Source organism: Charadrius vociferus, unplaced genomic scaffold (assembly GCF_000708025.1).
Source record: "Charadrius vociferus isolate BGI_N301 unplaced genomic scaffold, ASM70802v2 scaffold55, whole genome shotgun sequence".
NCBI classification, from domain to species: Eukaryota; Metazoa; Chordata; class Aves; order Charadriiformes; family Charadriidae; genus Charadrius; species Charadrius vociferus.
In genome coordinates, this window is record NW_009648444.1 from 1613117 (window position 1) to 1639362 (window position 26246).

Sequence of the window (26246 nt, forward strand, 5' to 3'; positions counted from 1 at the left end):
CCTGCGTTCCCTGCCATGACCCCCCCTTCGCTTCGGGTGCTGATCTTCGCGCCTGCAGACCGTGACGCAGCACTGTCGGCCAGGAAGGTGCCTTTCCCGTGCATTGCAGCCACAGCTGGTTGCGGCTGGGCTTTCCAAAAAGGAAGGCGGTCTGGGCAGCTGGAAAAGGGGCACAAACTCTTTCTGCCCCTGAATAACCACAGGAAGCTCCAGCAAGGATCCCGGGTGCCTCCTTTGCCCGCTGAGGTGCTGGCAGCTTCTTCTCTCCGTCTCCCCGGGGTCTCCTGGGCTGCCGCGGCTCTGTGGTCACCTGATGCAACGTGTCCTGGGGACAGGGGAAGCCTTCCATGACTGACTTAAAGGAACTTTCTCGTTCTCCCCTTTCCTGGCTCCCAGCTCGAAACGCAATCACCCAGCGAAGCACTGAAGTACGGGATGTGAGGAAAAGGGGGGACCAGGAGGATTGTTTCCTGACCTTGGCTAGCTGTCAGTTTACCCCCTGAAACACATGATTTTGATTGTAGTTTTGTTCTGTCTAAGTGTTAGCAGTTGTAAAGCCACGAAGCTTCGCATCGAAGTGGATGCAGCGTTTCACTTTGCCTCCTTACCGCAGCAAGTCCCTGGGATGTCACCCCCGCTGTTTGTAAGCATGAAAGGTCAGTGAGATAAATGGCCTCCCATTGCCAAGTTGTGAAGCGGGGTAAAAAGGCTACGCCTTTTTTATTTGGCTTTCATAAATCACAATATTCCTAAGCCCCTGTTTCCTGTCAGCGGGGTGTTCCTGTGGGCATGTCTTCCCTTCCTGCTCCTTTTAGCTTCAGGTGGGGCTAAAAGTTGGGTTACAAATCCACCACCCCTCTGTCTGCTATGTAATTTTCCCAATTGCACTGTCTAACAACTGGAGGGGGTTTTGAAAATTTAAGTGTAAGATGATTTCTGCTGTCAAGAGCCTAGAAGGAGGTTGGCTTTGGACATTTGCTCTGAATAAGTGGTTTGGGGACAGGGGGAGTAACCTAAGCCCTCTGTACATTGGGCTTGCTGCATCTCTGCAAAGTTGTCTGTGGAAAGGGATTGTTTGACAGCTCCCAGGGAGGTGGCACACTGTAATTGCAATTATTGCTGGTGTTGATTAGCTGGTTTCATCTATTGCGAGCTAGTTCTGGCCAAAACACCTTACTGTTACCTCTTCTCCTTCCACCTCTGGTCCCCCTGTGCTGAAGTTTCTTCACGATGACAGGTCCATGTTGAACCAGGACACGGGCCTGGTTTTGACATTGCTCCAAAAGTATGTTCTTCTTGGTCTTGCATTTTTATTGCAACAGCTGATCAGCAAAGGCATAAATGTGGAGTTAGTTTAGCCATTAAAATGCTACCACTATTTTGAGAGGACAACTGAAACTGCTGTCTTCTGGGTTTGCTAAAGCCTTCTGCCTGAGGATGATTTCAGGGCTCTAGAAGCTACGTGCTAAATAGGCTAAAAAATGGATGGATATTTCTTGTCTCTTCAGGTCAAGGCGTCTTCAAGTCCTCCAAAAAGTCATTGGTCCTTTTATTTTGCTGTACCACTGTAGCAATAGTGGAATGTTTGGGGTTGGTTTTCTGGGGAAGAGCTGTCTGTTGTGTTTTCATCCCTGAATTTAACATTTGCTGTCAAAAACTTGAAGCTATGTTTTTGGGTGTTTGTTTTTTTTTCAAAATGACCCTCTCAGGAACAAAAGGGAATGCGTGCATTTCTCCTTAAGTTTTTATTTCTTTTTTTTTTATTGGCTTATTTTAGTCTGAATTGAGAAGACCATCTGCTACTGCCTGTACCCAATGCGCAACTTGTTGACAGGAGAGAGGGAAAGTAGACAGGCTGGGGCCTTTTTTGGCTTTTTAGAAGCAGCTTCGTGTTTGAAGAAAAGAGGAAGAACAAAATGAAAAAACTAATGCAGGACCTCTTTGGGTGTTGACCCAGGGGCACTTGAGCCTTGTGTGCACACGGGCTCGCTTGCTCCCGGTTCCCTGCGAACCTCCCAGCCCGTCTGCGACCTCCTTTGTAGATGTGTGTCCTTTGAAGGGTCGTTAATTTAATATCTTTCCCTGCACAGCAGCTGGAACAAATGGTCCCCTCAGCTCCAGCGGGAGCTCCCAGCCGCCCGCCTCGCTCAGCGCTGACCTAGAGGCATTTTTGCCGTGGCTGTCTCGGGCTTTTTATAGTTTTTGCACACTTGTTGCATATAGGATACCTTGCAGGTGCGGGCCTTTGCTGAAGCATTAGCTAGCTGTTTGGGGAGGGCTTGGGTTTTGGTTGTTTTCTGGCAGTCTTGCTTTTCAAAAACTGGGGAAAAATGCCCAAGTACAGTTCAAGCCTGGCGCTTGTGGACTGCTTGCTGTTTGCAAGAAAGGCATTTGCTCTTGTACCGACTTAGACGGTTGTTCCTGCGTTACTTTCATGCAGCAATAGTTTTAAGCTGGTGTCCAGTGCACAACGAAGCCCCTGCCGGGATAATGCCTACTGCTGGGTCCCTGTGAGCTCTTACCCTTTGCCCACTAATGTTTCATTGGGGGTTTTGATTTTTTTTTTAGGTCGGTCATAAAACTGAATAGCAGCTTCATGTATGCACTAACCAGTCAAATAATTCAGCTCTTGCTGTTGCCAATAGATGTATTTTCTCCCAGCCCTGCCTGTTTGCCCTGTTGGTGTCCCTTCAGGGGACCGTTCCCTGCCAGGACTGCCTCACCTCAGCCTGAGCACATGCCTGGGAGAAATAAAAGATACCGGCTGTGAAGGCCAAGCTGCTGAGTAAACATCCAAGCAGCAGAAGTGCCCCGGGGAGAGCCAGGCAGAGTTCCTTTGGGTGCAAGGCCAGTTCCCAAAGGATGCTGCTGGAGGCTCTGCTGTGAGACTGTTCAGTGGGACCAGAGCCCTGATGGGCCTAACCAAGGTTTAGTTGCTCAGGGATGAGTGCCCCTTTGAGCTGGGTCCTGTGGGACACAGCTGGGTGTCCCCAGGTCAACAGGCATGCGTGATCCCTTTGCCGTTAGCCTTCAGCATACATAACAGGTTATGACACCCACGTGACAAGGTGCCTTAAAGCCTTACACCTTTCTAAGCCACAGGTCCTCATTTTTAGCTGTTTGTTGATTTTTTTTCCAAACTGCAGATCTTGAGGTATACTGTAGGTTCAATTTCCTTTTACTTCCCAGGGTATGTGAAGAAGCTTAGGCCCAGAGTTTGATGAAGGTGAGGAAAGTGATGTGGTGTGAAAGTACACCGCATGCGCTGCGTCGGAGCTGTATTAGGAACCTCTTCAATGAACATCCAGCTTCTTCAGATTGTCTTAGAAATGAGAATTGCTTTCTCATCTGCTTTATTGTCTTTCTAGAAGCTGCTCATGTACCCACTTGCGTCAAAATACTACATTTTAGTGGGTGGATGAAGTATAATTTCTGTACTGAAATACTGAAGAACCTCATGTAGGACAGTGGGTAATTATGTAGATGTCTCATTGAAGGCATGTGGACTAAGTGGGTTTTGCAGGAGAAGGTTAAAGTGGTATTGAGGACAAAAGGTCCTTCGCGAACCGTGCCTATACTAGATGTGAATGTCACCAGTGTGCCGGGGAGAGCCGTGGTGGGTGCTAGGACTGCGTTCCCCCTGCACGGAGATCATGTTGACCCAGATTGGCAGTCCCTGGGTTCAGGTCTCTGTCAATCGCTCAAGTGTTTCTGCAGCTGTATGGACTGTCTTTGGAGGATTTGGGGACATGAAGGTATTGGGGATGGCATATTTGTGGGAGGAGGAGAAGCCTGTGGGCAAAGACAGTGGGCTGCAGTAGGAGGTGCCTGATCAGCACTGCCTTGTACCTCAGCGTGAGGTAGGATTTTGGCCATGTCACTCAGCCCTGAAAAGCCTTTGGGGCAGTAATGCCCACTGCGAGCAGTAGGTGATGGAAGGGGCTTCAGCATGGTCCCCAAGCCAGATGTCCCCAAGAGTGAAGGGTGCAGACCAGCAATTGTGGGACCAGCCAGGGCATGTGGGGCCAATGTGCTCCTTCCCTCACCCTGGCCCACGGGTGGGAGGGTTGAGAGGGTGGCGAGAGGGGCATCCATGTCTGCATACAAGATCCTGGTCTCCAGCCCTGAACTCTCTCTGGGAGGAGGGCCCAGACAACCCATTTGGGTTGACTTGCGGGGCAGGTGCCACAGCAGAACCAATTTAGTCCACAGGGCTTTTGGAAAAAATGTCATCAGGCCTTTCTCATTCTGGTTTAATTTCGCACGTGTTGGCCTGTGTTTTCTCCCCCTGTGAATCACTATGGTTGTCTTTGGTGGGACCACAGGGAATGGGGGGGCTCAGCCTGTGCCCACCGAGGCCCCTTCCAGTGGCACGTCTGGGCGCCCAGCAGGATTTAGGTGGCCAGAGCTCCCTTGGTCCTTCCAAAGCAATGTGGGGTGGGCAGGCTGGAGAGCTTTTTATTATTGTTATTATTTATTATTACTTTATTTTTTCAGTTTCTGGATCTGCAAGACCGCTAAATGCTCTTAATGGTGATATGGCCTGTTTATATGTTAATTTTAAGCCCACTGACAAGCGGTTTGCTTTTCTCCTGACTTCTCACGGTTCCTTCGCCCGTTGAAAGCTGCTGCCGTGGGCTTAGGGGATAAGGTGCCGAGAATTAGAAAATAAAATAAAATCTGCAGGATGCTGGAGAGCGAGGGGGTATGGGGGTTGGCTTGCTCGAAGTAGAAATGGGTGATTTCTGAAAGCAAGTAACCCTGATACCAGGGGCGTGCATGACAATTACATCCAGTATAATACAAAATGTTAATTACTAAATTTTGAGAAATTAATGCTGATTAGCAGCTGCGTGTGTGTGACCTAAATACATCTATTGCTTGATCTTTATTCATAATATACAGTTTATTGTTGATAAAGTAATTGCTGAATGGTGGGCTGGCCCACAAGTCTCGTAGCTAAAGACTGAGGCCTGATTTGTAAAGCGTCTGATATTTGTTGGCATCTGTTTTTTGTTGAATTTATACAGGCAGGGAGGATGAATAGCAGTCTGAGCTATCCCCTTTACAACTCAACTCATATATATTATTAAGAATTCATATTGCTTTTATTATTTGGTCACAAAAATGGACCTAATGCTTGTTGGCTTTAAAACACCTACTGGCGCTGCTTTCTCTCTCCATCTTGCAAAATATAAGACAAGGCCGGAGCTTAAATTAAAATCCTCAGGTTCTTATCTCTTTCCCACAGGAAAGCAAATCTGTGTTGAAAACCGTAAAATTAAGAGGAGAGCAAGGATAGCATAATTTAGCAAAAATTCATGGCACCAGATTCTGAGCTATATGACTGGAGGGATAGGTCAGACATTAAGAAGATACTGCCTGCTAATGCAAGTTCCTTAAGGTGGTGCTCTGGAAACAAGGCAAGCAGAAAACGCTGCACTGGTTCCCATTTGCTCTTTTTCCCCTACTCCTCCCGGCCTTAACAATAAATTGAGTTGTCCGTTTAATAACCCTTCTGCTTCTAGAAGTCCAGAGAAATCCTGGGTTTGTACTTGGAGTATTGTCCTAACGTTTGTTTGTGCCAGGATTTCAATAGAGAGCGCAAAGAAAATTAATGTCATTGGGCTTTTAAATTATTTTTTTTCCTTTTCTTAATTCCTGGTATTTGACAAGCTGTCATTGCTGAGTTTTACCAGTGTTTCTTTCTGAAGGACGATTGCTTTTTCTTTTTCTTTTTTTTTTTTAATTTTAATAAAAATCTGTTTGGGGCATAATTATTTTTGCTAAGGGGCAGAGTACGGAGTGGCGGGGTACAAATTAATAGCGCCTGTTACACGCTGGCATCATCGCTCTGTCTCATCCCGCCATGGGAAGAGCAACTTGTATTTCAGGCAGCGTTAACACTGCAGCATATTGTTGGGACGGATGAGTCCCATTGCCTTGTCGCCTTGGTCCAAGAGCGTGATTTCAGGCAGCATCATGCCGAGTGTTCCCTCCCCTGCGCCTCTGCGAGAAGGGACGATGGGAAGTGTGCGTCTTGGCCTGCGTGGACATGGCTGTACGGCAGATGTTTCGGGACCCTCTTGGGTGTTTTTAGCGCTTGTGTTTTCTCCTTGGCGTGACGCAGCAAGAGTCTGTCCAGCCATCCCTGGGCCATCGGTGGGTCTCCTCCCTAACTGACCCCTCTGAGAGGCCACTGACAACTGCTTATGTATGAAATTAGGCTTTTACGGGTGGCTTTTCAGTTATCTGTTACCCAGAGCAGGAGATTTCAAGTGAAGTTTGTAAACTTGCCAGGGGTGAAGCCCGCTGTACCCTCTGGCAAGGCCAGGGGCTTGCCCCGCTGTGCCATGCTGCAGTTGCGCAGGAGAGCGATGGAGAGGAGGAGGAGTGATGTCAATGATGCTTGTGTTGCTCTTAAGGCTGGAGATGTGGCAAACCTGCACTTAAAATTTTTTTTTTTTTTTTTTTTTTTTTTTTTTTTAATTTAATGCTGAACCTGTAACTGAACGGTTGGTTTCTTCAACGCTGCTACTGTCTCTGCTGTCCTTCGGTGGCAGCTCTTGGTGTGTGGTGCCTACCCGGCATGCTGTTCCTCCTGCCATGCGGCTCTCTGGCCACTGCTTCTCCGGGGCCCATCTCCTTGTCTCCTGAATGCCTTTCCTCCTGCTCCCAGCTTCACCCATTTCCCCCTTTCCCTGCATTTCCTCAACTGCATCCCTCATCAGGCACCGGTGGCTCAAGGATGCCAATTCTGGCAGCAAATCTGGTTGCCATCCACCAGCCCCAGTGTTGTCCACCCTCCCTTCAGTAATACAAATTGCATTTTGGAAGTGCTTTTTTTTTTAATTTAAATTAAATACAGAAGCCCCACCTTGGTAATGTTATTTAATTTAAATCTTTTTCTTCTCTTGCAGTCAAACAAGGTGCCAGTGGTACAGCCTTCTCATGCGGTTCACCCCCTCACCCCTCTTATCACCTACAGCGATGAGCACTTTTCCCCGGGGTCGCACCCATCTCACATCCCCTCCGACGTCAGCTCCAAACAAGGTGAGCCCATCCTGTCCTGTCAGGGATGCAGAGCAGTCCCACTGCCCCCCCGTGCTGCTGATACAGCTTTATTCTTAATATTGTAGAGGAAAAGTTCCAGGGGTGCATGCCTGCTTTCAGAGACGGTGATTCTGCCGTGATGCTGATATTTAACTTGGCCATTTAAATCTTCATGCTCTTTCTAATGTGATAATTTGGGCCTGCTTTACTCATCAAAATCTTTTAAAATCTCAATAAGAAGCAGCCAGTCCTCACCACCCCCTGTTGTGCCCAAGGCTCGCAGCATGCAGATGTGGAAAAGGCAACCATCCCTCACCTTCCTGAAGACAGGGGAAGAGTACTTCAGTCGTGGTGTTATTGAAACCTTTTCTTTCTCCCTTTTACTCAAAATTGTATTTTATGTCCTTGTATTCTGGCTGTCCAAATTCTTCCATCCATCAGTTGGCATAGCTGAAGCTGTATCAAATAGAGTTTTGAGCACGCGCAGGTTAAGGCTTTGCAAACACGACGTGTTTTAACCTTCTGATGCCCACTGCCTTCTGCAGAAAGCATCGTTTTAGGTTCCAGAGTGGCGTCTGTCAGTTTTCTCTGCGCCCTCTAGAACTCCTTAAAACAAACAAAAAGCCCCCCCGCCCCCGATCCTCATCTGGGAGCATCAGACCAGCCCCGTTCCGGGTCAGGCTGTGGATCCCTGGGGAAGCACTGAAGCTCTGGGGTGCAGAGCCCAGCCTGCACCGAGCGCTCCCGCCTGGCAAACCCTCCCCAGGCACCCCCTGGATGTGTTTGCTTGCATTGGCATGCAGGAGCTGGGGGGGGTGTGATGGTTGTTTGGGGGCTGCGAGGGGAGGACTGACCCCAGGCGGCATGGGTCTGAACCAGGATTTGGGTAAGCAGCCTGAGGAGAAGCCTGCGCAGGAGAACTGGTGGTGAGGAGGGAAGGAGAGGGAGCAGAGCGTTTCCGAAGGTGTTTGCTGTAGTCGGGGTGTCAGTGCATGGGCGTGAAGTCTGTCGGTGCCGGGGCTGGGGCTGGAGGGTGCCTCTCCCCGCCTCTTTCTCCACACACATGTCCCACCACGTGGTGTGACACCTAGTCAAGAAGTTCACGAGGCTCTGCTTTAGCTGGGCACGTGTCCATGTGCACAGTTGTCCTGTTTGTCTGGAGAGGTGTCTAGCCACCATCGTTCAGGGGGAGAGACTTTTTTTAGTTCTGACTTTCCCTGAATGCCTATTTTTTATTTTGGCCTTGCTGTTTAGATAATGACATGGGCTACATCCAGAAAATACCACAGCCTTGTGGCTCTGTGTGGTTTTTGCTGTTTCTTCGTTGGCTTTTTTTTTTTTTTTAAGGGAGCAGGAATACAAAAAGCGCTCTGCCTGGAAGCCTGGCCTATAAATACATATATAATATCTTTTTCAGAGTTGGAAGAAGCAAATGGAGACCTCCTGTCCTCATTTGCCTTCCTCCTTTGTGTCAGTGCTCAGGAGAAGGATATTCGGGCTCGTTCCTTGAAATCCCACGGGTGCCACACGTACAGGATTTCCACCTCTTGCCCGAACTGGCTGTGACGGCTGGGCACACCCCGCTGGTGCCCCAGTTCGTGAGCTCAAGAGGTTTTCACTTACTGCGCAATGGGTTTGCCCTCCTGCACCCCAATTCTTGACCTTTACCCCTGCTTTCTTTTTGTGCTCCTCTCCTGCAGACCCAAACTGAACATCTGGTTTGTTGTTTCTGCTGCCCGTCCTTCCTCCTGCCTCGTCTCGCCCTCTCCCCTGCCCAGCCCTGGTGCATCCCACCGCTCACGTCCCCGTCCCCAAGCACATCCCCAGAGAGGGGCTCTGTTGGGGGGCAGCCAGGGGCGTCCCTGGAGCAGAGCTCGTGCCCCTCCGGTGTTCTTGAATGGGCTCTCAATCCCTTTGCACAGCATCTGGTGGAGATGGGGACGGATAACACGGGCTGGAGACTTCTGGTTTTGGCTGTGACGGTCTCCTTGATGTGTGTGGTCTTTCCATGCCCCCCGTTTCAGCGCCGCTGGCGTGTGGGAGCAGCCCCAGTGAAGTGGCCCATGCAGTTGCTCTGAAGAGAGGATTTTTTTTCTCTCAGGTCCTCTGCCAAACGCCTCCGACCATTGTTTCTGTCCTGGCCTCCCACCGTGGCTCTGGAGCGAGGCGCTGCCCCAGTGCCCCAGCCCAGACGCCGGGGTGCCCTCCTCCCACCGAAATCCCCCGGCGGGGAGGCAACGGGGGGGGAGCCACAGCGGCTTGCCCGCAGTGCTGCCTCTCGCACCCCAGGCACATCGGGATGGACACACAGCCACCGCCTTGCTAAAGGCGGTTGCTTCTTTCTTCCCTTTTATTTTATTTTACTTTTTTCTTAACCCTCTTGTGAGCAAAAGCTTGCTCTGGAGGCGCTGGCCGTGTGGTACCTGTATATGTTCCTGCTGGGCATTAGGTAGCTGTCACCCCCCTGTACGGGGCCACAAGTTTTGGACTAAGGATAACCACTGTGCGTTTCCGTGGGTCAGAAATGCAGATTTTGGGGAAGGAGCAGCCCAGCTCCTCGTGCAGAAGTTGGTCTGGCAGGGGCAAGGTCGTGTCGCCACTCCCAGGAGCATCAACTGTCATCGGAGATGAGAAGCTGGGCTTGTTTTTCACCTTTTTTTTTTTTATATAAACTGCTCTAAAAGAGCATTCCCTCTCACATAAAAACCCTGGGATATACAAAGCGTTCCCTCTCCTGTCAGCCACCAGCTGTTTTACACCTTTGAAAAGACGACTAACCAAAAAATATGATCCTCAGGTTGTGGTCCCAAGTCTGAGAATTTAGCTTTTTCCAGACAGTATCACCACCAGTCTTGTTTTCCATCCTTTTCTGTGCACAATCCCAAAAGATATTCTTCAAATCTTATAATTAAATTCAGAAGATTTAAATACAAACTAGATGGGGGAAATAAATCAGTAGCATCAGTCTATAAACCAAGTCTCAAGGTAGCACACACTCAGTCTTGGACCTTTGGAGTGTCACCACATAAATATTTAATGCCCTTTTAAAGCAGCTGATTTAACATGTGAAGTAGACTTAACAATTCCTTCTGCTTCAGCCCCCTCTTCCCCAAACACATTTAAATAAACCGATGTCTTTGTGGCCTCTGCAACTGTAATTCCATGTCTCCCGGGGGCATGAGGTTTAGGTGAAGAATGGAGACCGCAGACCCTTTTGGGATGAGGATTAGCTTTAATCTTGAGGTGATTCTTGCAGTTGTAGGACTCTGTGTTCTGGGGAATGTGAGCTGATGGATCATTTCTGATGGGACTCTTATTTTTCCATGAAATACTACCAATGCAAAACAGATTGACCTTGGAGCCCACAGGAGTCAACTTGATGAAGAGCTTAGTTGGAGCTGGAGTGACAATTGGAAGCCAAATGAATCATATCAAGTGTGACCATTACAGGCCTGAAAATGATTCTTAATTAACCACTGATCCTCTGTGGTAGCAAGTTTCCAAAATCTGCGAATCCATAAGGGAACCCGCGAAAACGTACAAGTAGCAATTTACCTAATCTAATAGCTCTGCTGCACTGCCTCTGTGACAACGCTTTATTTTCCTCTTGTTCCATGCTGTGTTGGAAGAGGTCCTCAGGATCCGATCGGGTTTGGTGAAACCACTGAGAGGACAGCATTGCCTCACGCGCTTTACAGGAGATCTAAACTTGCACAGGCCCTTACCCATACGTTTATTCCCTCCTTCCACTTTGGTTTTTTTTCTGTTATTTCCCTTTGAATTACAATATTGTGTGCAAGTTATTTATTATTTTAAAGGTGGCATGGGTAGCCTTTGCTTTTAACCCCAACCAAGAACGTGGTTATTTCTTATCTAGAGCACCAGTTCCATCATAGCGGTGGCTGTGTTAGCTGTGAACTGTAGCTCACGTGTGTAGTATTTTGAGGGGAAAGTCATTCATTCTTCTGTGCTCTTTAACAGGCATGTCCAGGCATCCTCCAGCTCCTGATCTCCCTACCTTCTATCCCTTGTCTCCAGGGGGGGTTGGACAGATAACACCACCTCTTGGCTGGTAAGATCTTTCAGCTTCTTTTCAGACGAAGGTGCATGTTCACACCGTTCACTGTTGTTGAATCAACTGCAGCATTTACAAAATAAGAGTGTCGCTGCAGTAAGAAATTACTACGTTATTTTAGTTGCGAAGATCAAAAAATGTCGATCTTTGAAATGAATTGAATCTGGTTTTTGAACACATACAGAAATTGAAGTGTGTAGATTTCACTTTGAAGTCTATATATTTCTTATGGCTCAGATTTGTGGCTCGTGGCATTTGGAAAGATAGCAGAAAACAGTTCTCAAGGAATTAAATGTAAATTTTTAATAAACAAAATTGCAATTAGTGAGGGGAGGGGAGGTAAGAAGGAACTTTGAAGTATGTGTGTGGGGGGAAGTCTTGAAACTGCACCAAAATGGCAAACAAACTTTTGTAGTCTGCTGCTTCTTACAGTTTCTGTATGGAGGGAAGCCTCTGTCATTGGGAGATTTTGCTGCTTTTGCTGAAACTAGCCCTCTCAGCATCTTCCCCGGCCATTCAGGGTGTCATTTTCCTTTTGGAGAAAACTCGTGGTATTTTCAGAGTAATCAATTTGGCGGGATGCTTCATGTCTGCTTGGGGTAGATAGGTACTTGCCCTCAGATCTGTCAGAGCAAGGAATAAGGAAACTCGGCAACAATTTCAGTACCTCAGAATCTGTACCTTGACTAATCTGTGCCCGTGCAACACGGGATGCAGATTGATTATTTTTTTTTTAGTGTGTTTATGGGAGGGAAACATGATCCAGATGACAATAGGCATAGAGAGTAGAGAGCAGAAGATGGTGAAAAGCTGTAGTGCTGGCAAATCTTTCAGCAAGTGCCACGTGCCTTTTTGGAACAGATTATTATCAGATACCAAACTGAAATATGGAAGTATCTGACTCTCTATTATTTTTTTTTTTTCCTTATTTCCCACCCCCACCCCCTGTTCGTTGCTGCTTGGCTGACTCCCCACCTCCAGCACCACCAGGCAGTTCCTGGCATTCGTTTTCCAGATGTGGTCAATTGTTTCTTTCGAATGGTTTCTTGATGCAGAGGCTGGGGGGAGGGAAGAGGGAAAAGAGAAAGAAGAGGAGAGACAAGATCTGATCTTGTAAGGCTGGGGGATGTCTTCAGCAGCGCTCACTGACAGCAGGACGTGCCCAGCCATCCCTTGTGCTATACGACTTCCAGCTGCCTTTGGTGCCGTAGCGCTGCTGAAACTTCCTTCACTTTTTTTTTTTTTTTTTCCCCCTTTTCTTTGAGCACTGCTCATTTCCAGTACTGTACTCCAAGTGTGAAACCTGTATCTTGAACCTTACAAAGGCCAAAATCCCCCTTTTTCCCCTCTGAAAGCTGATCTGCCAGTCAATAAGTAACTGTTTGAATAGGATTGATGTGTGTCGTGGTCTTTCTGGGCAGGTTCAGGTATTAGAGCTGAACTGGTATTTGTTTGCATGACCATAGCATGCTACTTCAGGGTGTTAATTGTAGTCGTGACCTGAACCGTTGCTAACGGAAAGTAACCAAAATGTAGTGATGATGATAAAAACTAGATTCCAAATGACAGGCTGGTGACAAAACGTTCCGTATATGTGGGAGTATAAAGGAGGTAGGGATTTTACACAAGCTGCTTTTACCGAATTGCAAAATTTGAACTTTAAGTAGTTAAGATGGACTTGTGTTGCTGCGGGCTTTTAGGTGGTTGTGGTTTTGTTTTTTTTTTATCAAATAAACTTCTACTTTCTTAGAAAAGCTGGCCACTTCTACCTCACTATAGAAGGTGCAAATGGAGAGAGTCCTAAGTTTTCACAGACTTAATATAACTTCAAAAGATTGTCTAGCTTGTCAATTCAGTCTGGTGTTCTTGCACTGATCTACAGTAGAACTATTTGGAATGAAATGCCTCTTTCCTAAGAGCTAGTTAACCAAATCTGATTCCAGTGCTTTTAAAACTAGGTGAGAGAGGGATCGAGAGTGTGCATGCATGTGCGTGGGACTCTTTCAGTAGCGAGGAAGAAAGTCCAAAGTGTTCAAATATTCATTAGCTTTGAATACAGCAGAACTCTCGAAAGTGTCGCCTATTACTATTTTTTGTGACTAGTACTGAATTCCCATCAAGTGCTTGTAACTCTAGAGTAACTACTGAATACCGTATCGTATGATTGATGGGTTCCTTTCTTCTGTGACCTCAGGCAAGGTCAGCCTGTATATCCCATCTCGAGTGGATTCAGGCAGCCCTATCCATCCTCACTCTCAGTCGACCCTTCCATGTCCAGGTAGGTGTAGGAGGTGAATGACTGACTGGGGAGTAACTGCTGGCGTTAGAGGGCAAGTTGCTCTTCTGCTTGCATCTTGGTCTGCCTTTGCTTGCTTTTCAGTCAGCTAAAACTATATGCGTACATTTTTATTTAACGTATTTGTGTATATACAGTTTGCCTGGATCCCACACTGGTCTCATTCAGCATTTTCTTGGCAGTCTCTGAAGTGTTGCAATTAGGAGCACTGGTGAATTGTCAACCACTAATTGAGCCGTTTCATCTGAAATGAGTCTAGTTCATTTCTAGATGCAACATATAGTGTGCATCCTTGGGTTTTGCTCATGGTGCATCCTTGGGTTTTGCTCATGCAAGCGTGCAACCAGGTGGATCGTCACTCTAGTCTGTGTTCTCTAGTTCTAATTTCAAAGTTGTTGGTAATTAGTCTTGAATCATTTAGGTATCGCTCCATGTGGAAACTTGCTCGCAAGTAGGTATTTCATAGCCCAAAGCCACTAATGGCAAGGGGTGCCAGCACAGTGTGTTTGTACTGGTGTGTGAATCAGGCACTGTGTCCTTATGTCTAAGTGCAGGCAAGCAATGCTAACTGAAACTTGGCTGTGACACACGCCAGACCTCCTCTCCTCTGCTTTTGCACTCTAAAGACAGCTTCTGCATCCTGTGCTTGGTGTACACAAGGTTGCAATATACCATTCTTGGGGTCTTTTTTTTTGTATGACCTGTAGAAGACGCATCTGCTTGCACAGGTACTTAAGACAGGCCACGTGATAACTGGTGGGTCCTCTCGCCTCTATTTGTGTGGGCTCCTTTGGATTGTCACTGTCCCTTTACTTCTTTACAGGGGAATGATAAGCATGTGCCTGTCAGGGTGATTGGGAAGAAACCCCATTCTTTCTCCATGATAAAATGACCTGATTTGGTTACAGGGCTTTGTGTTTGCTTTATTTTGATGGCGTGAAGGAAAAGGGCAAGGTGACTAGGGAACGGAGAAAGGAGAGGCTGGATGTGCTTCCTTAACCAGCAGTCATTCAGCAACCCTTTGGAGCATGAGCTTGCTTTTGATGTTAATGGTACTTTCCACCAGCTTGCAGTGCTCAGCACGTTCAAGATCCACCTCAGCTATCCTTGAGGCTGACCTGGGTTAGTAGGGTGGGATGGTTAAGTTAGTGGTACTTTGTTTTTCTTTTCCTTCTTCCTTCTTGTACAAATGAAAGGAAGGTTTATTTAGGACAAAAGTCTCTCTCTCCTCCCCCCTTTCCCCTTTCCTTTTTCCAGGATGCAGGATTTTTTTAGTTTATTTTTATTTTAAGCATTTGAGGGAAGGACAGTGGGTTTAGGTGAAGTGATGTTAAAATCTTTTAGGTTAAGTACCTTGAAAAGTAAGAGATTCCTTAGAGAGCCATCAGGGACTTCTTGAAAAGACTCTTATTTTTTTATTTTATTTGTTTCTGCATGGCAGTTCCCTCCTTTGCATTGGCTGGTGGTGGATATTTTAAGAATGTTTATATCTTGGTGTGGAAATACAGTTTTTGGTTAAGAAATGTGTATTTTTATTGCTAGTCAGTGCAACAGTACAGCCATTAAAAGTTTTTTTGTGTACATTGCTAAAACTGTTTGCCTGAAAGGTAATAAAGTAACTTCTTTATGACCAAAATGGTGACTGATTTGTTTGTTTGTTTGTTTTTCTTGAATAAGTGGGCTACAATGCACAAATCTTAGCCAAATATTTTTCCTGCACTCTTAAAGAATTGTCTTCCATTGCAAGCTCTGTAGCGTTTGCATTCTTGGGGCATCCCACTGCTGTCATATGTGTTTGATGTCTGTCTTCAGTAGGGTTACAGACCTTCCTTTGTTTTCTCTTTTAGGTTTTCACATCACATGATTCCCGGTCCTCCAGGCCCTCACACAACTGGAATCCCTCACCCAGCTATTGTAACACCTCAAGTAAAACAAGAACATCCGCACAACGACAGTGAGCTAATGCATGTGTGAGTCTGCCTTTCTGTACTAGCCTGTAATCTATAAACATTTGAGAACTAACTCTATCTGAAGAAGAGTTAAAAAAAAAAAAAAAAAAAGTTAAAAAAAGTGCCTTTCATGTCGTCTTTGAATTTTAACTCTTCTCCTATAACTAAAATGGGAGATGTGGACTACTGTTTGGGAAGAGTAATGAGACATGAAGCCATTTCTCATTTCAGTCCAGCACTTTTTAGTTCTCAGTAACAGTCATCTTGATTCAGACATAATCGTCTGTTTACGCAGGGATATTGCTTGAGTGTGAACTCATGAACTTCTGCTGGAAAAGGTTTTAACTGCAAAGACCTGCTAGTAAAAAGCAGCCCTTTTGCTTAGTACTTGAAGGCAAAAGTCCTAAGAAAGAAGTGGATGAGGAGCTATCTTCCTGCCTGTAGCAGTGGTCTTGTAGGGTATGATGAATAGCCTTTCAAAAAGAGAATTGAGACAAGTGATGAATTTGAAGTGGATTGACAGATCAAATGTTATTTGCTAGAGAATGTCAACCTGACATCCTCCTTGAGTATTAGATTAAGTCAGTTATCTGAAAAGATACGAAAGTGGATGGGACATGACCACTGAAATTCTCATTCTTACTACTTAAATGCTACTGTAACCACAGGTTGGTAATTTTCCATTGGGGTTTTTTCAGGCTGAAGGTAAATGGATGCTTTTTTTCCCCCTCCTTTCCCTTTCCCCACCACGTTTTAGGAAGCCTCAGCACGAACAGAGAAAAGAACAAGAGCCAAAAAGACCTCATATTAAGAAACCTCTGAATGCTTTCATGTTGTACATGAAAGAAATGAGAGCGAACGTTGTAGCAGAGTGTACTCTGAAAGAAAGCGCAGCTATCAACCAGATTCTTGGCAGAAGGGTAAGTACAGGAGGGGGTGTGTGTACTCACGTGTGCTGCTAATTTGTGTGTTTCCCTTTCGTTGGGTGTGATGGCTCACTTTCTGCTTGAGGTGCTAACTAATGTGCAACTATCAGATTTGCTATAGAAGATAAAACATGCAACTAAAAATAAAAGCAGTATCTTGTTTTTCTTTTTTCAGCGATGGCAACATCATCAAATTGGTGTCTGTTCCACTCATGTCATGGTGTCAGCACCTCAGGCATGAAATATTCTCATTCACACATGGCAGGAGCATTCAAATCACCTCCTGGGTCCTCCCTTAGGCTGGCGTCCATCAGAGCAGGGGGGGATCGCTCAAAAATGAACACTGGATGCCAGTGGAGATGGAACTCAAGAGAGAATATAACGTGGTCCAATTGTAAAGTCATGTAGGTTGGGAGGGACCTGTGGAGGTCGTTTAGTCCAACACCTGCCCAAAGCAGGTCCAGTTACATCAGGCTGCTCAGGGTCTTGTACAGTCAAGTTTTGAATGTCTCTAAAGTCAGTAGCTGAGTACTGGCGATCCCGGCATACGTCCCAGATCCTTGCCGAGAGCCATTTGCTTCTGTGGCATTGTAGGCATGTTTTGTTCTTTCCAGGCTAAAAAAAAAAAAAAAAAATGTGGGCCAACCCACAATTACAGACTTCATGCTCACTCATGTCAGTGGTGTTCTTCCAAAGGAGAGCAGCAGAGGTAAATGCCCATTTTGCCCTTGACTGTCCCAGAAATGAGAAAAGGGACAACTTTTGTATCAATCTGAGTTTGAGTAGGTTTCAAAATTTCAAGATTCAAATCCCCTTGCTCAGTGAACCCCTCTTCTTGACCACTGACTAAAGCAGTATTGAGAGGCACTGTAGCTCTCTGAAAACCCTGTGCTTTTAGAGTGGGAAGTTAGTACATGACCTTAACTGCTACTTCTCTGTTACAATCTGACGACTTCCTCTCCCCCCAACAGAGCAGAAATCTATTGGTACTTGTCCTCGTTCCTGCAGCCTTCTGACTTCTCTCTGATGTTACCTCTTAAAGGACATGGTGCTGCTTGCCTTTTCCATTCTTTCACACAAGTCTCTAGGATCATGGTTTCATTCTCACTCCCTCTGTAGTTGATCTTAGTTGCTTGGTATGTCAGCCTTGTTTTCTTGGCCTGAATGAGGGCAGTGGCTTCTTTATCTCCATTTTGGTAATGAATCAAGCCTCAGTGCTCCATTGCCTGCTTTTTCCACAGCTTGGACAACTCCTTGCAAGTTACTGTTCTCCATGAAAGTACCTCAAATTCCACTTTTACTGTGGTACAAACAACACATGAGTTACCCAATATAACTGCTTGGAGATTAATTATTATCAAATGTTTTGTGTTCAGTCATTCTGGCCGCTATTTACTATACCCTGTGCCACTCCAGAACAGGAACCACCTCCCTTTTTAAGAGCTGATGCTTTGCATGCTGCTGGGCTCTCTGATACCACAGCATAATGTTCACTACCGTCCAGTTCTGGAGCGCTCGTGCGAGTTTGAGACTTGCAAACAGACTGAACTGCTGTGCTCTCAGTAACACATCGAACTTGCCATCTCAAGACAGACAGGCGCTTTAGTTCGCATCTTCTGATGTGTAACAAAATGACATATTAAATCATACAAATGTGATCTGATCTGAAATCCTAGTTCTGTAAATTATTCTTGCATGACTGTCTTGATGATTTCACATCTCTCTTTTTTTTTTTTTTTTTTTTTTTTTAATATCTTCTCTTCCATGGCCCCCCATGCATGCTGTCAAAGTCAAACAAAACACATCTAATGCTGCAGCAGTGGAACCTGATTCTAAATAAAAGGCCTTTACTCTTTTTGGTTCAGGTCTATGATAGGTGTTTCAACAAGAAAAAATTTATTAGATCCTGATGTAACTGGTGCCTTTTCAAATGTGCAGATTTGTTTGTTTGTTTAAGTACATAAAACCAGGAAGTTTGGCTATAGAGGTCAACTCGTGTAATTTGGAAGACTACAGTTCTGTGGTTTCAGTATCTTAGAAACTTTTTGCAGTTGCCATTTTCTTTGCTTCTATTACAACAAGAAGAAATCAGAAAGCAGGTACCTTGAAGCTCAGTACTTAGAGGTTGATCTTGGAACCCAGAAGGCTGCTGATGCCCAGAAAGCCCTCTGTGTTGGCATTGAAAACCCGTGTGTAGCTGCTGCTTAAAAACAAGACAGCAAACCCTTCTGTGGTGGGGAGCTCACTGCCCTTTAAAAGCAACACAAAACCTTTCCGGTTTGGGGGTTTTTTTAGGTTTTTTAAAGTGGTGTTGGGAGAGCATAGTTCTGTGGCAGATTATTTGGTGAGCCCTGTTTCCATAAATGATTTTTGTCTTACTCAAGGCACTTGGCAGTGACAGAGCTGACAAGTGCCTGAAAGTTGGTTAATAAACACGGGTGCTTGTAATTGCTAATTAATTTCATTTTTGCAGTGGGGAAGGACTGAATCAAAGTCACAAAAACACTTGCTCGTGTCATCTGTTGCCTAGGTATGACTTACTTCCTAGTCTAATGCTCTGTTTATTTTGTTGGCAGTGGCATGCTCTCTCCCGTGAAGAACAAGCGAAATATTATGAACTAGCTCGTAAAGAAAGGCAGCTACACATGCAGCTTTATCCAGGCTGGTCTGCAAGAGACAACTATGTAAGTCGCTCACTTGAAGGCTTTTTTTTAAATTAATTTCCTTTACCTAACTTTTTTTTTCTTTCTTCTTTTTCTGTTCAATGTGTGGAAAGTTCTGGATGGGGGGATGGTGAAACATATAACATAAGCCTTATATTTGTCTGCACTTCTAGCATCCAGAAAACTTGAGATTTTGTTGTTGTTGAGATGGGTCTTATGAGGGTCACAGTTTTTGAGGGGAAGACATTAACATGGAAAGGTATTTTTCCTAAGACAGTGGCCAATACTATCTGAAAGCTTATATTCTATTGTACAGGTGTGAATTTTTCATATTTTTCTATTTGATCACTTGCTATTTGGTAATCTTCTTTAGATCTGAGAAAAAAAAGGGGTGTCTCTCTTTCAAGAAAATCAAAAGCCCAGGGGTCTTAATGCAGACTGAACTTTAGCTGAAAGTAATTCAGAATGGACCATCTCTAAAATAAAGCCTGCAAAATTTGTGTAACAAAACTTCATGATAGATCCTGCTTTTATACTGTTCTGTGTAGCTAAGTAGTTTTCTTACAATTGGTCTTATTTTATAATTAAATATCAAACAAGTGTTAATAGTACATTGCACAGCTTGCACTGGGCAATTATACCTATTGTGCTTACAGTGAGCTGTCAGTGTAGTCATATGTTATGTTACGAAACTCGCAAGCTGCAGTCCTGGGAGACTGATCCTAGCCTGAGATCTGGGCTCCTTTCTGTCCCCCCACCAGCTGTGGCACTATTGACTGCGATAGGAAGTGCACATGCTATATCTGGCTCAGTTTTCCTTCTGTATTAGGTGGACAGTAGCATTTCTCTACTTCAGTGATATCTTGTGGACATTAAAGATTGTGGTACCTAAATGCAGTGTTAACAGAAACTGTAGAAGTACTTGACATTTCCAACCCAGCACAGCTACTGTTCAGCTTAAAACACAATTTGCATTGTAAGTTAGAGTCTCTTAGGGAGAACTTTGGCACGGAAAGCGTTGATGCAAAAACTGTGATCATCTCGGAAGCAAATGCCTTGGTCTTGCTGACATCCATGCCCAGTTTCTTAAGCACAGACACTACCGTAAGCCCTAGCGTCTTGTTTCTGCCTGTTTTATACAGTCATCTTTTCTAGCAGATGAGCTGTCACGGCCTTACGCAGGTAGGGTATATCTCCAGTAACCAGACCGTGTCAACAGCGCTGTCTTGAAATACACCTGGGAGCAAACAGGGCCTTAGTGATATACTCCCTGAAAACAAGGGGATTTCAATTGTCTTGAACTTACTGGCTGGAAAATGAAACCACTTTGGAGCCTTGTCAGCTCCTGCTTACTGGACATCAGCCTTCAAGATTGTGCTGTGATGCTCATCATGTTGACTTTGAGAACCTGATGTGTTTTGCCACAGCCGACTGCTGTACGGTACAAGCAGCGGAGCTGCAGTTTCTTAAATGCCTTGATAGACATTGAGAGTGTGTAAGGTGGCACGTATGAATTCTCCCTTTGATGTGCTTCCAACCTACATCCTGTGTGGAAACATAGCTCTGACGTACTCCAGTCCTATATGTTACAATGGAGAAGTCCGCTAGCTTCCTCTTGCAGTCTTTCTCTCTGTCTCCCCAAGAATGCATATGTTTGTTGCAGTGGTGGTGAGAGGGTGATCATAGTAGATCACAGTTTATCACTGAAACCTTTTCAGGTATATGTCGTCTTTCCTTTTTTTTTCTTTTTTTCTCTTCATTTTTTCTAACTTGAGCAGTCAAAAGTGAAATTGTATTCATTTAGCACACATTACTGCAGTATTTTGAGAGTAGGAAGTGACTTAGGGGTGACTCTTATATTTCACTTGGCTGAATTTCACAAAACAGTATGACTAAAAAATATGTACTACTTGATTTTAATTCTTCTATTTTGCTTTGCCTGCTTAGTCCGGATTTCAGAAATGTCAAGAAAATGTTAAGTGTTGCTGTTCAACTGTTGACAATATCTGTGTGCTTTTTATTATGTTTTTATGACTGACACCAAGACTAGCCCTGCAAAGTTGTGTGAAAGTCACGAGAAGCACAGTGTCTTCGTACTGTGATGGTGTCTACGTGTGCTGGAGTTGTCAAAAACTACCTCATTTGGGAAGGCTGACAACTAGTTTTCAGCCCAGCCTTTTCCTTCTGTTCCTCCGCTTCTGGTATCTCATAGTTGGATCTGAGATCAGCTTTCAGTATGTTTTAGCACTTGAAGTCAGCCTGCTATAGAGACTAAAACATAATTTTCCTCCCATGATTTTTCCATGTTAACATCTGCACTAATGCACTTTCCTCTGCAATGAAGTATTGCCTTGGTGCCGAAGTGACAAAGTGTGTCGCTTGGAGTTCCCCAAAGCCCTTGAAATCTGCTTTCCAACTTCTAGTCTTGGTCCCGTCTTCAGGAGCTCTCTCACAAGGCATTGCCCAGCCCTGTTGCCAGCTTCGAGATAAACAAGGACAGGAGCTTAAGAGTCGGGCGGGCCAACACTGTCAGAGCAGACTGGAGACTACTTGAATTCATCTGCCAGCGCTTCACCGTAGCCTGTATTTGGAGCCCTCGCGTGCTGTCCATCAGTGAGCACTGCAGTAGTTTGAGGTGGTTTCTCACATCACCCACTGTCCATCCCGTCACCTTGCAGAACTAGCTAATGGGAAGATGCGTCCCTCCACCTCAGCCCTTCCAGTTTGTGGCCACTGTACGTGATGTGGTCTATGCTGGGACATAACGCTGGCGGCTGCCAGCTCTGCAGAGTGGGGTAACCTCTAGCTGGGGGGCAGAAGGACAGAGAGCAAGCTGCAGTCCTGCTTACCGCAACTGCACCGAGGTTTGCCAGAGCTCATCTGTTACAGCCTGTCCTGGCAGCTTGAATGCTTCTTTAAAATATAAATGGATATGACTTTTTTTTTTTTAAACAAACAAACAAACAAAAAAAATCTTTGACTGGCAATACAGGACAATAAAGAGAAGTCATATGGAGGAATATCAAAGTGGTAATTAGGGCAATGCAAGATGATTGAGGTTTAAAGTTTTGGGTCTAAACCGACCTTTTGTCTCCTGAAAGACTGTGGGACCCGGGAGCTCTGGCCTTTTCCGTAGCTGGGGGTGTGGGAGAAGGCTGAGTGTGTGGGTTGGCACGATGAGCCTGCGCCAGCACACTGGTGCCAGTGCAGTGTCCAAGAAAGACAGCTGCCAGGCATCCATTTCTGTCCTGCACCTCAGTCACGTCAAGGGTGCTCGGCCGTGCAGTAGTCTGCTATTTGCTTGTTGCACAGCGCATTCTCCGGGCACAGCCATGCAAGACTTGGCTTTTGTTAAGGTACGAGCGTTATCAGAACAGTTTTAGTCGGCTGGTTTGCACCCTGGGGACAAGTTGTGGTCGTCTTGGGTACTTTCAACACCCTGTCTGCTGTTGCCATGTATGACAGTGTAAGTATCTGAATGTGTGAAGAGTTCTTGTAAGAGCCATAAATTATGATATCAACATATGTGTCATCAGATTATTAAGCGTGAGAAGTCTTTTTAGATGCTGGCGGCTGCCAGCGTTAGTTGAGAAACTGCCAGAAATTGTAATTCCATGTGGATACGAAAATGTGTGTTGCTCATGTGCGTATTTCTCCATAGATGCTGAGAGAAAACCTTGTTACCATTGAAACAGTTGGAAGTGGGTTAGAAAAGGTTTTAGCCACCCCAAAAACAATTGTTTTTTCCTTTCTCAGTGTCCAGGTGGCTTTTGTTTCTATGCCATGAGATGGGATGGCGACGAGTTCTGTGCATGTAATGGTATGGTAAAATTTCCTGTTTTTCAGGGGAAGAAAAAGAAGAGGAAGAGAGAAAAGTTGCAGGAATCAGCATCAGGTAGGCCATGAACAATTCTTACCCTTCACCTCAGGTATATTTTAGAAACCAGGGCTTGCGCTATTTAATTCTTATATGCTTTTCTCTAACCCTTGCTTCTGATGGATGTTTTAAGATACTTCACTTTGAATGCAAGCTTGTGAAAATGCACACAACCCGTGTCTCCTTTCCCTTACGCCTTTCCATGCAGCAGTCCTGACGGCATCAACATCTTTGGCTGAATTTACACATTGCTGCAGTCGCTGTCCTGCTTTGCCTTTGCTTTTCTCCTCAGTCAATGTTAGACTTATCTGTGTCTCAAACACTGTGTGGGATTATTGGACACTGGAAACTTTACACTGACCTTTTTGTAGCCACTGTATTTGTTATCGCTGTATTTTACATTTCTGTGTACACTAACAGCTGCCTAGTAGGTTGGCTAAAAGCATCAGTGAGGTCTCCTCTTTGCCTGTAAAATATATACAAAGAAACATCCTGTTTTCCCCAACAAAAATGGCTGGTATAAGAACCATAAAAAAACCTAAGCAACAAAACGAAAAACACACCAAAAAATCCTTGTAATACTGTTGCAAACAAACTTATTTGGAATGTGCAAAAACTCTGTAACAGAAATTTGTTAAAGGAAAACAATCTTCTACAGGTACAGGCCCCAGAATGACAGCTGCCTACATCTGAAGCATGGTAAGAACATCTCTAAAGCTTTCCTGATGATAAAACTGAATTGTAAAATAAGCTTTCTTATAAATTTTATGCAATGATATGAATTTAGCAAAAATTGCAGAAGTATCATATCCCAAAGCTCTTGTTACTTTGACCACTGATGGTTTTTATACCGGCTATCTATTAGGTGTTCACCATTTCACTTCTCAACCTTAATATTTTCAAATTGACCGTACCTCACTGACTCGCTGCAAGTCTGCCTGTGAAGCACAGGGATGGGTTTATTAAGCAGTGCAAACCCTTCCAGCCAGCAGACTGTCACAGTTCGTAAGAGCAGGTTAGACGCTGCCTTCAGAGAACGTTTTATGTGCTGACATCTACAAGATGCTGGCTGGCTGGGTACACTTTTTTTCAGATTTATTCATCTGTATACTAACAAAACATCTGCTAAGAAAAGGGGACTGTGTTTCAGTTATATCAAGAATTTCTCCTTCAACTGTACAGTGGTATTTCATGTGTTTTCCAGTGTGCGTTTTCTCTCTTCATATCATATCATATCATATCATATCATATCATCTGCACAGAAGGTGGAATGACTAGTGATTACACATATCCACTGACACCATCTAGTCCGCTTGTGAGCGCACACAGTACCACAGAGAGATCCTCCTTTCTCAGTGTTTGTGTTGGAAGGCTGGTACCTCCTCTTCCTCTCAGCGTGATACGTTTTCTAGTAGGAGTGGCATTCATTTGGCATAGGAGTTGCTCGTACACTGTCTGATTAACTCAGGCTGCTCTTGGGAGATCCCTGAGAATACCAGGAACCACGCAAAAAAAGAACACTTTCTAAACTCACCTATGCGTTATAACAGAAACGGGCTCTTTCTCCCCTCTCCCCCTGCCTTGTTTGGCCACATGATCCCCGGGGCACTCGGAGCGGTCAGCAAAGCGGCCTCCTGTTTCCCCTCTGCTCTGCTTGGAGTTTCAGCCAGAGAAAGCCAAGTTAAGTTTTCTCTGTGTAGTGTGTCAGTTGTCAGTCAATCAGCACGATTTAAGCCTCTTCTGTAGTTACGCCGTTATGCTGCTTAGTCTAAACTAGGTTGGGTTTAAGACTTTGGTTTTGTTTGGGTTTTGGCTTTGGTTTTGTTTTTTTTAAAGCTGAAGTAAAGTGAAAAGGCAATGTGCGTGGTCTTTTTTTTTTTTTTTTTTTTTTTTTTCCTGCTAAGCAAAAGTTTTTTCAGGCAAGCAGACAGTCTTACCCTTTGCAATATGCCTGAGTCATGCTGATTTTAGATGCGGATTCCAGCGTTTGGGTTCTGTAGCCTACACAACAAATGTAGCTGTAAAGTGTCGTTAGTTACAGTGTAACTGCCATAAGTATTGTAGCTATTAATAAAAAAAAAAAGCAAGTGCTTTAACCTTGAGTTTTATAATTGATACTTCAGCTTAGTTGCCCAGATCCATGATTGTTCTATTTTTTCCTTAAACAGAGTACCAGTAAGCAAAACACACACAATCTGAATTGATGCCAAGCACTCAATTAGGATCAGAATACAACTACAGTTCAAGTGACAGTTAAAAAACAGGGGATACTTGGTTTCTGGGATGCCTTACGATCTAAGGATGACTGCTTTGCCTACACGGAATTACTTTTGTCAGAGTTTCTCTGTGTTTTCCGTAGTAAAGTATGAGCTGAAATAGAAAAGGATAATGTTGCAAGTATGTGAGTTTTCTCTATTTCCCTTTTACCTCTACACCCCTTCCTTTCTTTCTTCCCCTTAAGCTCCATAACGGTGTGGAAACTGTTGCTAATACCTGTCTCTCCATCCTCATGCAATTTCTAACATGGAGTATGAGAACAGTAGGTATCTTCTTCCACTGAAGGGGGAGCGTGAGGTTGACTCCATATATGCGCATGTGGACAGCCTCACTAAATGTTGCATGCCGAGTGAATGCTCTCCACTGGAGACGTACAGATGTGCTCTAGCTGGAAGTCAACGCGCAGAATGATTTAGGGAACCTGAATCAGCCAGACTTCAAAGTAAACTTCTGAAGGTTAAGACTCTTGCCCTTTGTAAGCCTAATCCAAAGAATGTTTTGCCCACAAGCATAATATCATACCAGGCCCACAGCAGAGCTGTTGTAGTCTTACTGGATGGAGATAATAAGTTTGGGAATGCCTTTCAGTAAGTGCCGCAAAGAGCTCTTGAAGACGGGAAAACACTAGCTTTCTTGCTCGTACGGATGGTGCAAGGAAGAGGGGGAAGGAGGGTGGGAGGTCTGGGAAGGAGACAAGCGTTCTGTTATCTGAGAAGAATCAGAAATGAGTAGGTGGCAAGACCAAAGAAAGAATCTCGAGATCAGCACAAAGGAGATCAGCCAGGGCTGTAATTACGGTGATGTAAGTGAGAAGGATGAAATGGTGGGAGGGTTGTGTGGTGGGATGTTCAGAGGAAAGTAACGGAAGAGACATGCAAACAGAAATGATTTAAGATACTGTGAAAGTTTTGGGTGGCTTTTTTTTTTTTGGTCCATGAACACTTCAGCACATAACTGACTTTTAAGGTGGACCTCTAACCCACTTTTTGGCTTGAGACATCATTTGAGCGATGAAGCCAAGGTGGTAGCATTCAGTTGCTCGTCTTCTCAGGGTTGTACACAGCAGCAGGCTTCTTATGGCATCAGCGTTCAGGATTTAGCTGAGTTCCGCAATCTCCTCCAGCCTGCTG

The 26246-nt window shown here is 45.0% G+C and overlaps 1 protein-coding gene across 1 annotated transcript in view; it reads left to right on the top strand.

Moving 5' to 3' along the window:
- Positions 1-26246, top strand: part of LEF1 (lymphoid enhancer-binding factor 1) — a 69879-nt gene that overhangs the window by 33319 nt on the left and 10314 nt on the right. Inside the window, 8 exon segments of the mRNA XM_009885490.1 lie at positions 6921-7053; positions 11035-11125; positions 13323-13406; positions 15272-15394; positions 16131-16293; positions 18876-18983; positions 22809-22857; positions 23498-23538. Coding sequence (XP_009883792.1) covers positions 6921-7053; positions 11035-11125; positions 13323-13406; positions 15272-15394; positions 16131-16293; positions 18876-18983; positions 22809-22857; positions 23498-23532 — 786 coding nt within the window. The 3' untranslated portion in view covers positions 23533-23538.